Here is a 13070-nt window from a genome sequence, read left to right on the forward strand (position 1 = left end):
CCTATCATTGTTCATTTTATTACTACGTACTACCAGCAGGTTCAATTTTTAGTGGGACGTAAACTACATATAAGCTGCTGTTTCAAAAACAAGAAATCGGCTTAAACTGAGAAATGAAAATTTGCATCGTGGGGAACATGTTCAGCAATTAACATTCTTAAACTCATTAATTATTCCCAAGTTTAAACAAAAGAAATCATGACCGTGACAGTGTTTGGATATCTGATCTTACGATTCTATTTCTCCGTTTTCTCGTTAGTTTTAGTTTCGATTGAGAAGATATATCAAACACTCGAAAGATAGCTCAAAATCTGTCGTACAGATTTTTATTTTACTTTGCATGAATGTTAAATTAGAGCAAATTTCTTATTCCTGAAATTTTGAGGTGGGGTCATACGGGTAGAGTTTGAGAAAAACGTGATTTAACCTAGTAGTGCCCAGTCTCTCCTTAGGTACTCGGTCGTTCATTTTGGCCATTTGTTGACGTTTAATCGTTCAAGTTTCACAAAGAATGGTAAAAGACTTAAGTAAACAGTAAACAGAGAAGAGGAAAACATCTTGGAACATTTTTCAAAAGAGTTAGAAGTTGGGCTGTTATAATCCATCAAAACTGTAGTAAGCCACCTTAATTCAAAATACTTTGATGGGGACTGAATGCAGGATAGGAAGTTGTGGCTAGAATCAGCCATCAGGTAAAGATTGCACTGAGTAGCACAAACTTCATACGCTTGGCGAGGTGATTCAACGATAACTTTCAAAGGTTTTGCAAGTGGATTCAGAGAAACACTGCTTCTGAAATTTATTCAGAATTTATTAAGCTATGGGTTCCGCATATCTCTGTATTTTGCTAAACGAAAACTTTTGCTTGAACGCTTAATAGAAACCAAATTCATTCATCATGTTATGCAGGCTTTGAGCTAAATGAATCTTAAAACTACTGATAAGCTAATAGTAACTCGAAGGAAATCTTTTCCCACTTTTCTAACAAGTCTAACAGTTCCAAAATGATCATTCTAGTCCAGCAGTTAACAGAACTGCGTCCTCCATAGACCATCAAAAGCACTAAAAGCGCTTCAAACTTCCCCCTAAACTCAAGCGTAAACGGAATCGGAGTAAAATGTTTGCCATGGAAAAAAGAACAAGCATTGATTATATCACGATTTACTTCTGATCCTGTTTTTGCTTACACACTTCCGTGTGCTGTATATGTTGAATGAAAAGATATTCATGAAACTGGTTATTATGTTCTCGCGACTATTTTAAGTTCTCTAATTTCCCCGTAGTGCTGCCATATAAAATAAACGATAGGGCTTTGACCAATCAGAGCGCGCGTAGCATCTCAGTTATTTTCTAATCTCCAAAAAATAACTCTTGAATTTGTTTTGTTTAATCATTTTATTTGTTTCCATTATTATTTGAACCTATTACCAATCAAACGTTACCATGATCTTAGATACATGTAACTAGATGCACCTCTGCATGAAAAATGAAGATTTAACTTTAACATAATTATGTGCCCATATTCTTTCAAGCAGTACTCCGATAATTGGTGCATACGAGAGACCTGATTTTAAAATGCAGGACAGGGTTGCATTTCACATTTCGACCTAACGTAAAAGCCTGGTTCTGATTTTCTCCAGCCATATATTTGGCTTGCGTGCTTCTCGCACGGGATAGGAGCCAAGTTCCAGTCTATGGTGCCCCGCCCTTGCTTTTTCAGCCACTCGTTAGCACAAGAGAAGTAATTCTGACAGAAGAACTTCTCGGCAGGCGCCCTGGGTGATGGGTGGCCCCCCTCCACAATATAGTGTTTGCTTTGATCGATTTTGCTTTGCAGGTCTTTTGCTTTGTTACCCCAGAGAATCCAAACTGGTGGATTGGTTTTCTCGTTAATGAACATCATCATTTCTCAGCTGAAGTCTTTCCACAGTTTTAAGTGCGAGGCAATCTCCCCTTGAATCAATGTCAAAGCTGTATTCAACAAGAGAACGCCTTGCTTAGCCCATTTTATCAAAACCCCGTGGGTAGTATTAACACAGTAACCTTCATTTCGAGCCTCAAGGACCACCCTCAAGATGCTCTGGACAAGTCGGGGATGTACCGAGGGATCTAGACTAAAAGAGAGCCCTGTTGCTAGCCCGGGTTGAGGAGCTGGATCTTGACCCATGATTATGGCCTTCACTTTGTCAGGAGGGACCATATTAAATGCTCTGAAAATCCATCCTATTTTTGGATTTAGTCCAAACCCTTGGATTTGAGAGTCATTCATGAGGCGATCGGATATATCTTGCATCATTTCCTTGACGTCTTCTCGGTTGAAGAATTCTTTCCATCCTACAGGCATACAACTTAAGTCGTATATGATCTCCATGAGAGTGTTTGTTTCATAGGTGGCGGTCTCCAGTAAAGCGTTGCACAATTCGACATGCACTTTTTCCCAATTGAACGACCTTTTTTGGGCTCGGCCTGTGAGATATCAAAAGAAAGGAAGAAATGAACGTGATTTTGTTATTGTCCCAGATGTCTCAAATAAGTAATTCTCAAATAAACTGGTTAGTGCTCAACATCGCTAATCATAAAAATGCGTTAAAAATAAATTATGAAGCGGTTTGCAAAAGTGAAAAATCGACGAAAGAGCAGAAATAATATTTAGAGCGGAATCGTTATCGATCGCAGAATTTAAGAGTTCAAGATTCCCGAGAGTGACTTGAGCAGTTTTAAGTAAAATACCTAAAATCTACTATTTAGACTATACTACGATCATTTCACTTCAAAAGTCGATTCCATTCTAAAAGAAACATGGAAGCTGCACAAAGCAAAAATTCTACTTCTTGCAACTGGACGAAAACACGTGCAGGCCCATGAGATGACAATAGGTACAAAAATGGCAGAAGCAGCTGAGCTGTACTTCTAACCCGGGGAGAGGTATACTCCCAGAAAAATTGGGTAGGGGTGTGCCGCGAGCTTCTTGAAATCCTTACCCTATTTAAGACCAAATTAAATGTGCGATTTTTCCTCCCCTATTTCAGATCTCACCCTTATAAGAATGCAAGAATACGCTATTTCAGATCTGCCTTAAAATTGGATCCCTAGTCCATACCAATGTTTATATGCTTTAATAAAGTAGGCTGCAAAACTGTCCTATATACGCTGTTGATGGTCTTTCAAATTATAATTATGAAGAAGAGGCTTCTTCTAAAAAATACCCAATTCAAGTGTACGAGCCATACCCTACTTCAGACTAAAAGAACTCGAAAACCATACCCTTTGGCGCCGCACATACCTATATATCCCATCTAAGAGAGTACCCCCGAAACTTCTAAGTGGTGTTGCTTGTTCTGTTATGTGCAAGTGAACAATTAAATTGCGAAGCTTTCATGTTTTGAAGTTGGGCGCTATAGATTTTGGCAGTGATTTCGTTTGACATAGATGACTTACCATCACAGAGAGCCAAAAGGCAAGCTGATAGAATAAAAGCCACGATCTCCATAGTTGATCAAGATGGTTTCAAGACGATGGATTTAAGTGAAGAAATAACATTATTTCTTAAATTTTATGTTTTTAACCATCGAGTGAAAGATATACTACGCTTACAACACACTAATGTTACAAAACGCTTTATGGGCTGGCAGCGTAGCACATATTAAAATAAAATTATTCGACTGTAAAAGTCTAGAGATACGCAACCCGAGCAAGAAACTTTTTAACTAGTCTTGGTAAACTGTAGTTTATTATAATTCTCTTGAAAAAGACACTTGATAGTAAAGTTGAATAACTACATATGTAACAAGAGCAAGGCTTTTGTGTGACTAACACTATAAGTGACCTTCCATAATTATAAGTTGACGCGTATGCTTGCAAATAGCTGGGAGAAAAAATTAGTTGTCTTGGACTCCAAAATCACATCTTTGTACTGATTGCTTTGAAAGGTTGTACCAGACTTTTGACTGTTCATAAACTTTATCTCAATATGCTGTACACAAAAAGTAAATGATTTTGCCATTCAAAGCTTTTTTTTTTCGCTTTCTTGTACAATACGAAAAGTACTAAAATTGCATCCACCAATATTCTTCATAAAAATTATAACAAAATTGTCGTTCAGTCTTTTTTACTATATTGTGTCTACCTGTACTGCAAATTCATGATAACATTTGATTAAATTTTGCCTTTGTGACTATATGTGTGCATATATGTATTCTGTATTTTCTTCTTCGCCAAGAGGCAAGTCCCTTGTTTGTGGAAGACCGTTTTTGTTTCTTGTACATCGATGTAGTTTTGCGGTAGTTCTTTCTATTGGCGAAAACTTCAAGGTTAGATCCGAATATGATACTGCTATTGTCTAGCACGAACAGTTCAATAGGGTTTGTACAACCATACATTAGCAAATTAATCAACAACGTAACGCACATGAAGTAGTCCTGAGCGGATTGTTTGAAGTTATGTCAAAAAAAATTATCATGGTTATTGTTTATAAAGTTATTTTCTTTTTTTGTGTTTTTTTTCCCTCTTAAAGCTCAAACTGTTACTTATACATATCTAACTAACAGAAAAACGAAATAGATGATGGCTTTTCATATGCACTTTAATTTAAGGACTGTTTGAGGAACCTTAAAGTCTAATGAGTAACTGTCATATAGACATGGGTGGTCTTAATTTCCAAATGCGCACATTTACAAGTTGAATACGCTTCACCATCAAATAAAAGTTATAGAATAGGTGGTTTCTGTTGAAAAACATTTACCTCGTACTCAGAGCAACATGCTATTAGGAAAGTTACTGTAAATGGCTATATTGACCAATACTGAATAGTTTAGAAGTTTTACCATGAACCGCGCTCCATGCATCGCATATCGAGACTACTGAGATCTGACTTACCTTGGGTGTCCTTGATTACTTGTATCAATGTCTACCGCAACAAAAGTTGTCCTATTACAAGAGATCAAAACCTGCAGAAAATAGATATATAAGCAGTCAGGTTTTAATTGCACTTTGTTTTCTTAGTGAAGCCTTTGAGCCGAATGGCTCATAGCTGCCGGAACTTATCCCGGTTTCTGTACCATGAAGCGGCTAGGAGTATTTCTACTCCCCCTGGACGGGATGCTAGTCCATCGCAGGTCACTCCCCAGCAATTTTTTAGGTTTCCCCAACAATTCGCCGGTGCCCATTTATACTCCTGGGTGGAGAGAGACACTGTGAGAGGTAAGTGTCTTGCCCAAGAACACAACACAATGTCCCTGGCCAGCGCTCGAACCCGGACCGCTAGATCCGGGGACGAGGGCACTAACCACGAGGCTACCGCGCCTCCCATTGTTTTTTTAGTACAAGAATATACGAGTTAGTGTCAAAGTTCTCCTATCTTACTTTCTCTGGCAGAAATACAGTCCGAACCGAGTCAACTCGACAATGGGTGTGCCATGGGTTGGACCTGATGTGGCATTTCAATCGGCTGTCGATGACACTTCGTCTTTGGTGATTGGTTGCATTGAAATGGCGTGATATTTCAAGAGCCCAGGGATATCGGAAAAAGCCCTTCAAAACCCTTAACAACGGCGACTGTTTTTAACAAGAACTCAATAGAAGTCCTGGTCCAATATTTAAACTCTGCTATAAAAGTTCTCTGTTATAAACTTTTGTTAGGTTTAGACCTACGACGTCATGGCATTTCATGTGTTTAGATGTTTGGTTGTTTGGCTGTTAAAGAGGGTATACGGCATTGAAACGTGCCAGACCAGCACAAAACGGGGTTGTCTGCTGAGTGGAATGGGTACTAGTAACTTAATGGGGATGCCACTGGGGAACCAAGAAAGCCTCTTAGTCGAGTCTCCTGAATAGTGATAAGATCGTTTCAGAAAAGCTATTTGGTTATGGTTTTCCTTTCAGTTGACTAGCATTTGTGACTTTTGACTCCTATGGTGGCAATATTGACGTCCATTGACTGCTTTCATTCAAAGACAGCGAAGAAATAAGTTGTAAGCATTCGATGCGGTGTATCAATAACAGATAAGCAGGGCAACTGTAGTAAATGTGCATCGTCGTACCCCAACAAAAATAGCTGAATGAACTATTTCTGCACAAAAAGACGGTTGCATATCGAGTATTACCCCGACAAAAGAGTTAACTGACAAAGCTAGAGGTACGGTTTTAGTAGTCTCAGTGGTCGATTAAACGGCGTGTCAATATTTGCGTACCGTATATGCTAAGTTATGCTAAGTACGCTTTCTTAAATAAAAAAAATTTGACGGAAATTATTCAAACAAATGATACAATTGCTGTCAGAGGCCCAAAATATTCTTTTTCATATTTATTTTGCGATATTTATAATACAAATGGCTCACCGAAAATGATAATTTGTCTCCCGGTAAGATAAGCATTGTCTCGGACACCACGTGTTCGGTCTCTTGGTGGTACAGGGATATATGAGTGAAAGCCTAGCCCAGCTTTTATATTCCTTACGTAGACATGTTTACATGTACTAGTAAAAACAGAATAACGTTTCCTGCTGGAGATAAATATTTATACCTTCTTAATTCAAAGACAACCTCTTTTATGTTTGGTTCTAGGAAGTATATCTGTGATTTTAGCATGTGAATTTTAACAAATGAAAGCACGGCAATCGTGGTAAATAATACGCTTTGTGAGCTCCAATCCAGAATGGCTAAATGAAATGTTCCTGGCCAAAAATTAAAGAGACGATCGAATACAGAGGACAAGGTTTTGGCTAAAATTTCGCGCTTGAAATATAGATGAGACAAGTCTCGAAGCCTCGAACAAATTAAAAGTAAACGGATTTAAAAAGGACTTGGGAACTATAGAATTACCCTAATGAACGCGACATTATGTCATCGAAAGCAAGAAAACTTTTCGTCTGATGTAGCTATTTGTCTTACACTAATTGAAGAACAGTATTTTTCATCCGAAAGACGAAATCCACGAAGTGTAAGTCAAATTTACTGTAATCACAAGCAGAACTCTTGCCTCGTATGAACGCATTGCGGATGAACTTTTTTGTAACATTATACGGTTTGTGTGGCTAACGTGTTCTTTGCGCTTATTATAATATTTGAAGTTGCGTCTCAGTGAAGGAGATTGTTTATTTATTTATTCATTTTTTGCTGGACGTTATTCGTTTCAAGCGGAATATCTTTATTTTCTTTTGTAAAAATGTTCATAACAGAGGGGGTAGGCTATGTGGTACCTTGCATTGTCAAACAGCAGCGCACAACAATGCGCAGAGATCCAGTGTGGTGTAATGGTGAACCACCTGATCAAAATCCTGTCAGACCCAACAAAGGTCCTCACTATAAAAAATATCACGAATAACATGTGGCGAGCCCAGAGGTCACTCTAGCTTGCAATATACAAAACCTGCTCCTGGATTATAGCCAGTTTCTACTGTATACACTCGAAACATTTTGGGAGAGATTGATACGAATTTAACTCGGTAGCAGGACATTGGACGACACAGTAGACCTGATTATAGTTGTAAATTAATTCACGTAATATATCAAACACGAAAGTCGTTTATATTCTGGAAAATTGTGACAAACAAGAAAGGATACGCCAAGATCCTAATGGCCAATTCCTTCTATGAGACGCTCCTGCAGGAAATCATGGTAGTTTTATTCATCAAAGAAATATCCAGTCCAAGATGATAAATACAACTAACATGATTCCCTGGAGGAGCCAAAAATTATACGCCTTTTGCAAGTCAAATGAAACAAAAGTTTCCTTGATCACTTGGCTTCCGTCATTTTCAGGACTACAGTTGTGTTGTTTTGAGTTTTTTGAATGATAAATGACAAAAACTGTGTCGGTTTAGGATCTTCCCGTGAATTGACTTTTGCTTTTCTTCTTCATTCAATTGCTTTTCAGTGTAGTACGTTTGCAAACCTTTTCAAATTAGTGTACATTTACAAACCTTTCCAAAGTTAGTACCTAATAAGAAAAAGTTAAAATCTTTTTTATAATGGATTAAGTTTGGTGTTCAATCAAGATCACATTCGTTAATACAAGTTAGTCTGTCCTGAGTGCCGTTGTACCAATACTGTTACACGTTGTTTTTGTTAATTTTTTTTTTTTTTTTTGATTTTTTTTTTCTTCTGGATTTCATTATTAATGATATTGGGGATCTAAAAAATGGGTTACCATTTTTAGGGGGATGGTTAGGTGATGGGTTTAACTAGTAGGGGACCTAGTGTTCTTTTGTATGCCCACCTGCCTCATGGCGAATATGTAAAATAAATAAATAATTAAATAAATAAAATCTTTCCTATCAAACAATACGCAGTTGGGTCAGTTGTGACAACATGTGGTTTTGTGTAGTTTCCAGGATAGCTTTGCCCATGTTATTTCGTGTTTTTTCGTAGAAGAAAGCTCAACAAAATTGATTTTGTTTAACAATTTCTTTCTGACGGAACGTTCACTTCCCGTCAAAGTATTTTAAGTTTAGCGACACGTGCCGCACTCGTTTTTCATATATCGTATGGTCAAATACAGATATAATGAATGATTCAGTAAACCAATCAGAATGTTATAAATGCCTTATTCGAGGTTGAAAATTTATTAATCCTTCGTTATCACTTACTAATGCAAACTTAGCTCATTTGTTGCACTATGACACAGTTTGACGGTAGATTATTTAGTCGCTTGAGTTTATATAATAAGTCAAATTATTCTCGAGTTTTGATTGGTTCTTACTTATGATCTATTGGAGGACAAACGTATAGATGATATTATTGATATTTTTTTGGTTTCTGTATGATATAAAACAAGAAGACTCCATGTTGCCGTGCGTCTGTTCGGTAATAGATCACAGACGACATCAAAATGTGGTAAGAACATCAGTGACACACTCGCCCACCGACTCGAGAGCCACTTTTTTGTTCTTAACACATTTTGACGTTATATGTGATCTCTTTCTGAACAGAAGCATGGCAACATGGAATATAGCGTACACGCTTGTAAAACTAGACGACACTAGGGTTTATGCATTCCTTGTCACTTTATTTGCTTACATTCTATAAATTCATCGCCATTAAAAGTTCAGATCATTGATACAAGTAAAAGGCATCTTTGCATAATATTTTCCCTTAACATTATAATTCAGACCCATTTATCCATACTCTTTCATGCATTACTCGTGTAATTGGTGCACTTGGTTGATCTAATTTTAAAATGCAGGACAGGGTTGCATTTCACATTCCTCTTTATTGTAGAAGCCTGGTTCTGATTTCTTCCAGCCAAACAAGCGACTAGCATGCTTCTTGCAGGGCAGAGGAACTAGGTTCCAGTCGATCATACCACGCCCTTTCTTACACAGCCACTCGTTAGCACAGGAGAAATAATTCTGACAAAAGAACTTCTCGGCAGGCGCCCTGGGTGATGGGTGCCCCCCCTCCACAATATAGTGCTTGTTTTTATCGATTTTGCTTTTCAGGTCTTTTGCTTTGCTACCCCAGAGAATCCAAACTGATGGATTGGTTTTCTCGTTGATGAACTTCATCATTTCTCGGCTAAATTCTCTCCACAGTTTTATGTGCGAGCCAATCTTGTTCTCAACTAAAGTTAAGGCTGTGTTTAACAAAAGAACACCCTGCTTAGCCCATTTTATCAAAACACCCTGGGTAGTATTAACACAGTAACCTTCATTTCGAGCCTCAAGGACCACCCTCAAGACGCTCTGGACAAGTCGGGGATGTACCGAGGGATCTAGACTAAAAGAGAGCCCTGTTGCTAGCCCGGGTTGAGGAGCTGGATCTTGACCCATGATTATGGCCTTCACTTTGTCAGGAGGGACCATATTAAATGCTCTGAAAATCCATCCTATTTTTGGATTTAGTCCAAACCCTTGGATTTGAGAGTCATTCATGAGGCGATCGGAGATTCCTTGCATCATTTCCTTGACGTCTTCTCGATTGAAGAATCCTTCCCATCCTTTAGGCGGGCAGGCTGACTCGTAGATGATCTCCATAAGAGTGTGTGTTTCATAGGAGGCAGTCTCCAGTAACTCCATGCACATGTCATCGTGGGAGGCTATATCCTTAACCGAGCTTGTGTGAACACCACCTGTAAGATAAATAGAAATGTACTTAAGCTACAGTGCTTTTGTTTATGTTTCTATATCGTACATGAGTGATTCTGGAACAAACTGACCTCTGTTCACGTATTTATAATTCTTTCAGTCCAAAGAGTGATCATCATAAGCAATGTCCTAAAAAGAAGACGGTGATAAAGGACTCCAGTCTTGTAAAAGCTACGGGGAAGTACATTCCTGTGGTCATTGTTGCTCATTGTGCCGGCACGAGGTGGTTCTTACTTTAAAGTTTTAGATGAAATTCTCATATGTGACCGTTAAGTGAAAGCAGTTGAGGCTTATGAGGAACTGTTCTGTCTTCGACATTGTAAAAATTAAAAAAATAAGAAACCTGCGCGCTCTAGATTTGAATACGGACTATAGCTTACCACCACAGAGAGCCAAAATACAAGCCGTTAGAACCAAAGCCACAAGCTTCATTGCTGCTTCCGGGATAACAAAGGTGGTTTACAGACAGTATTAATCTAGGAAAATAAAAATAGAAAATACTTTCACTGAGGGATGTTGTTAACTTGGGAACACAAACGTACGTCGAGGACTTACATATAGCCTAGACGGATAAAAATCCAGTCAAAAGGGATATGAAACAAATTCCTAATTTTCCCTACTGAAATTTGCTGTTAGACTGGAACGAAAAGAAAACACCGTTTTCTTTGGCTTCTTTAAGATCAAAGAATCACCATAAAAATTGCATATTTATAAGTGACACGTATCTTCCGAAATAGTTGTGTGAAAACATTGATTGTTTAGGAATACAAAACGTCTTTCGCTTTGAATGGTTATATCTGCCATCCCTCTTTAGTGCGATTTTCCTCTTTTCCCTTTTGAGTCACAATAGACCAACGCCGGGCTTCGAGTGCAGTGCAGATATCGGTCCAAAAAAAATTATCAGTCTAATTAAGTGGAGAAGAATTTATCAATTGTTGGGCCGACAAGTTTTTCTACCCGTCAGTTTGCTACGGCCGTAGCCAGAGTAGATTGCATTATAAAGAGCACGAACGTGTAAAGTTCTTCATTCTTTTAAATATTTTGCGTTTATAAAATCATTTGAGATTCTTTAGATCTATTTCGTTTCAGGGTATGTCGATCATTTGGTCCATCAGATTCTTTGACGTAGTTTCGATCTGTTAGATCTTTTGGGTTCATATAACTGAATTACATCCTCAGAACAATTTAGCCCTGGGACGTTTAGTACTAACCGTTAGAAATTTTCCTTATCAGTCTAGTTTTGAAAATCAGCGCAATAAAATACCCTAAATCTACCTATCGTTCTTTACGTGCCTTTTCTTGGCTACTATATTGAATTTTTTACATAACAAGCGGGTGAGCATTTAGCTTGAGCAAAGTCTATGTGTGATACTGTTTTTTCCATCTCTGGTCGTGTATAAGTCTATTCGTTAACGTTTTATTTTTCTAGGCTAAAAACTGTCGCTTATTATAATCCTATTAAAAAAGACTCTGGAAAGTAAAGTTGAATAACTACATATGTAACGAGAGTAAGGCTCCTGTGTAACTAATACTATAAGTGACATTGCATAATTATAAATTAACACGTATGCTTAGAAATAGCTGGGTGAAAAAAATGGTTGTCTTGGACTCCAAAACAACATCTTTGTATTCATTGCTTTGAAAAGATTGTACCAGACTTTTGACTATTCATAAACTTTATCTCAATATGCTGTACACAAACTATCAAGGATTTGACCATTCAAAGCTTTCTTTTCGCTTTCTTGTACAATACGAAAAATACTAAAATTGCATCCACCAATATTCTTCATAAAAATTATAACAAAATTGTCGTTCAGTCTTTTTTACTACATTGTGTCTACCTGTATTGCAAATTCATGATGACATTCGATTAAATTTTGCCTTTGTGACTATATGTGTGCATATATATATTCTGTATTTTCTTTCTTCGCCAAGAGGCAAGCTCCTTGTTTGTGAAAGATCGTTTTTGTTTCTTGTACATCGATGTAGTTTTGCGTTAGTTCTTTCTATTGGCGAAAACTTCAAGGTTAGATCCGAATATGATACTGCTATTGTCTAGCACGAACAGTTCAATAGGGTTTGTACAACCATACATTAGCAAATTAATCAACAACGTAACGCACATGAAGTAGTCCTGAGCGGATTGTTTGAAGTTATGTCAAAAAAAATTATCATGGTTATTGTTTATAAAGTTATTTTCTTTTTTTGTGTTTTTTTTCCCTCTTAAAGCTCAAACTGTTACTTATACATATCTAACTAACAGAAAAACGAAATAGATGATGGCTTTTCATATGCACTTTAATTTAAGGACTGTTTGAGGAACCTTAAAGTCTAATGAGTAACTGTCATATAGACATGGGTGGTCTTAATTTCCAAATGCGCACATTTACAAGTTGAATACGCTTCACCATCAAATAAAAGTTATAGAATAGGTGGTTTCTGTTGAAAAACATTTACCTCGTACTCAGAGCAACATGCTATTAGGAAAGTTACTGTAAATGGCTATATTGACCAATACTGAATAGTTTAGAAGTTTTACCATGAACCGCGCTCCATGCATCGCATATCGAGACTACTGAGATCTGACTTACCTTGGGTGTCTTTGATTAATTGTATCAATGTCTACCGCAACAAAAGATGTCCTATTACAAGAGATCCTAATACAAGACAAAACCTACAGAAAATAGATATATAAGAGATTATTTTTTAGTTGCACTTTGCTTTTTTAGTACAAGAAACAAATTCGATATACGATCGTAGTCAGTGTCAAAGTTCTCCTATCTTACTTCCTCTGGCAGAAATACAGTCCGAACCGAGTCAACTCAACAATGGGTGTGCCATGGGTTGGACCTGATGTGGCATTTCAATCCGCTGTCGATGACACTTCGTCTTTGGTGATTGGTTGCGTTGATATGGCGTGACATTTCAAAAACCGGATATTGGTAAAAGCTGTTCAAAACCCTTAACAACGGCGACTGTTTTTAACGAG

At 37.6% G+C, this 13070-nt stretch overlaps 2 protein-coding genes and 1 pseudogene across 3 annotated transcripts in view; 1 reads left to right on the forward strand and 2 right to left on the reverse strand.

Moving 5' to 3' along the window:
• Nucleotides 1-1481: 1481 nt before the first annotated feature.
• Nucleotides 1482-2476, reverse strand: LOC145489099 (uracil-DNA glycosylase-like; annotated as a pseudogene).
• Nucleotides 2477-4898: 2422 nt separating this feature from the next.
• Nucleotides 4899-13070, forward strand: part of LOC145497837 (uncharacterized) — an 89611-nt gene continuing 81439 nt past the window's right edge. The window contains exon 1 of the mRNA XM_081477702.1: nucleotides 4899-5338. The gene's annotated coding sequence lies outside the window, so the exon portion shown is untranslated. The remainder of the gene's footprint in view (nucleotides 5339-13070) is intronic.
• On the reverse strand, nucleotides 8960-12880 carry LOC145483829 (uracil-DNA glycosylase-like). Of its 2 annotated transcripts, XM_081462377.1 has the most exons (4): nucleotides 12868-12880; nucleotides 12673-12755; nucleotides 10462-10557; nucleotides 8960-10065 (listed from the first exon to the last, which is right to left on the reverse strand). In XM_081462377.1, the coding sequence occupies exons 3-4, from the start codon at nucleotides 10511-10513 to the stop codon at nucleotides 9170-9172; spliced, it is 948 nt and encodes a 315-aa protein (XP_081318503.1). In that variant the 5' UTR covers nucleotides 10514-10557; nucleotides 12673-12755; nucleotides 12868-12880; the 3' UTR covers nucleotides 8960-9169. The 2 variants fall into 2 exon arrangements, with proteins under 2 accessions (XP_081318503.1, XP_081318511.1); XM_081462385.1 differs by lacking the exons at nucleotides 12673-12755; nucleotides 12868-12880 and having other exon boundaries at nucleotides 10462-10624.

Source organism: Orbicella franksi, chromosome 1, assembly GCF_964199315.1.
Source record: "Orbicella franksi chromosome 1, jaOrbFran1.1, whole genome shotgun sequence".
Taxonomy (NCBI): Eukaryota; Metazoa; Cnidaria; class Anthozoa; order Scleractinia; family Merulinidae; genus Orbicella; species Orbicella franksi.

What these genes read in the sequence shown, in the direction of transcription:
- LOC145483829 (XM_081462377.1), bottom strand. Translation starts at nt 10,513, where the DNA reads ATGAAGCTTGTGGCTTTGGTTCTAACGGCTTGTATTTTGGCTCTCTGT. An exon ending in TATTTTGGCTCTCTGTGGTG is followed by an intron (nt 10,066 to 10,461) that starts GTAAGCTATAGT and finishes TTTATCTTACAG; the next exon opens with GTGGTGTTCACACAAGCTCG.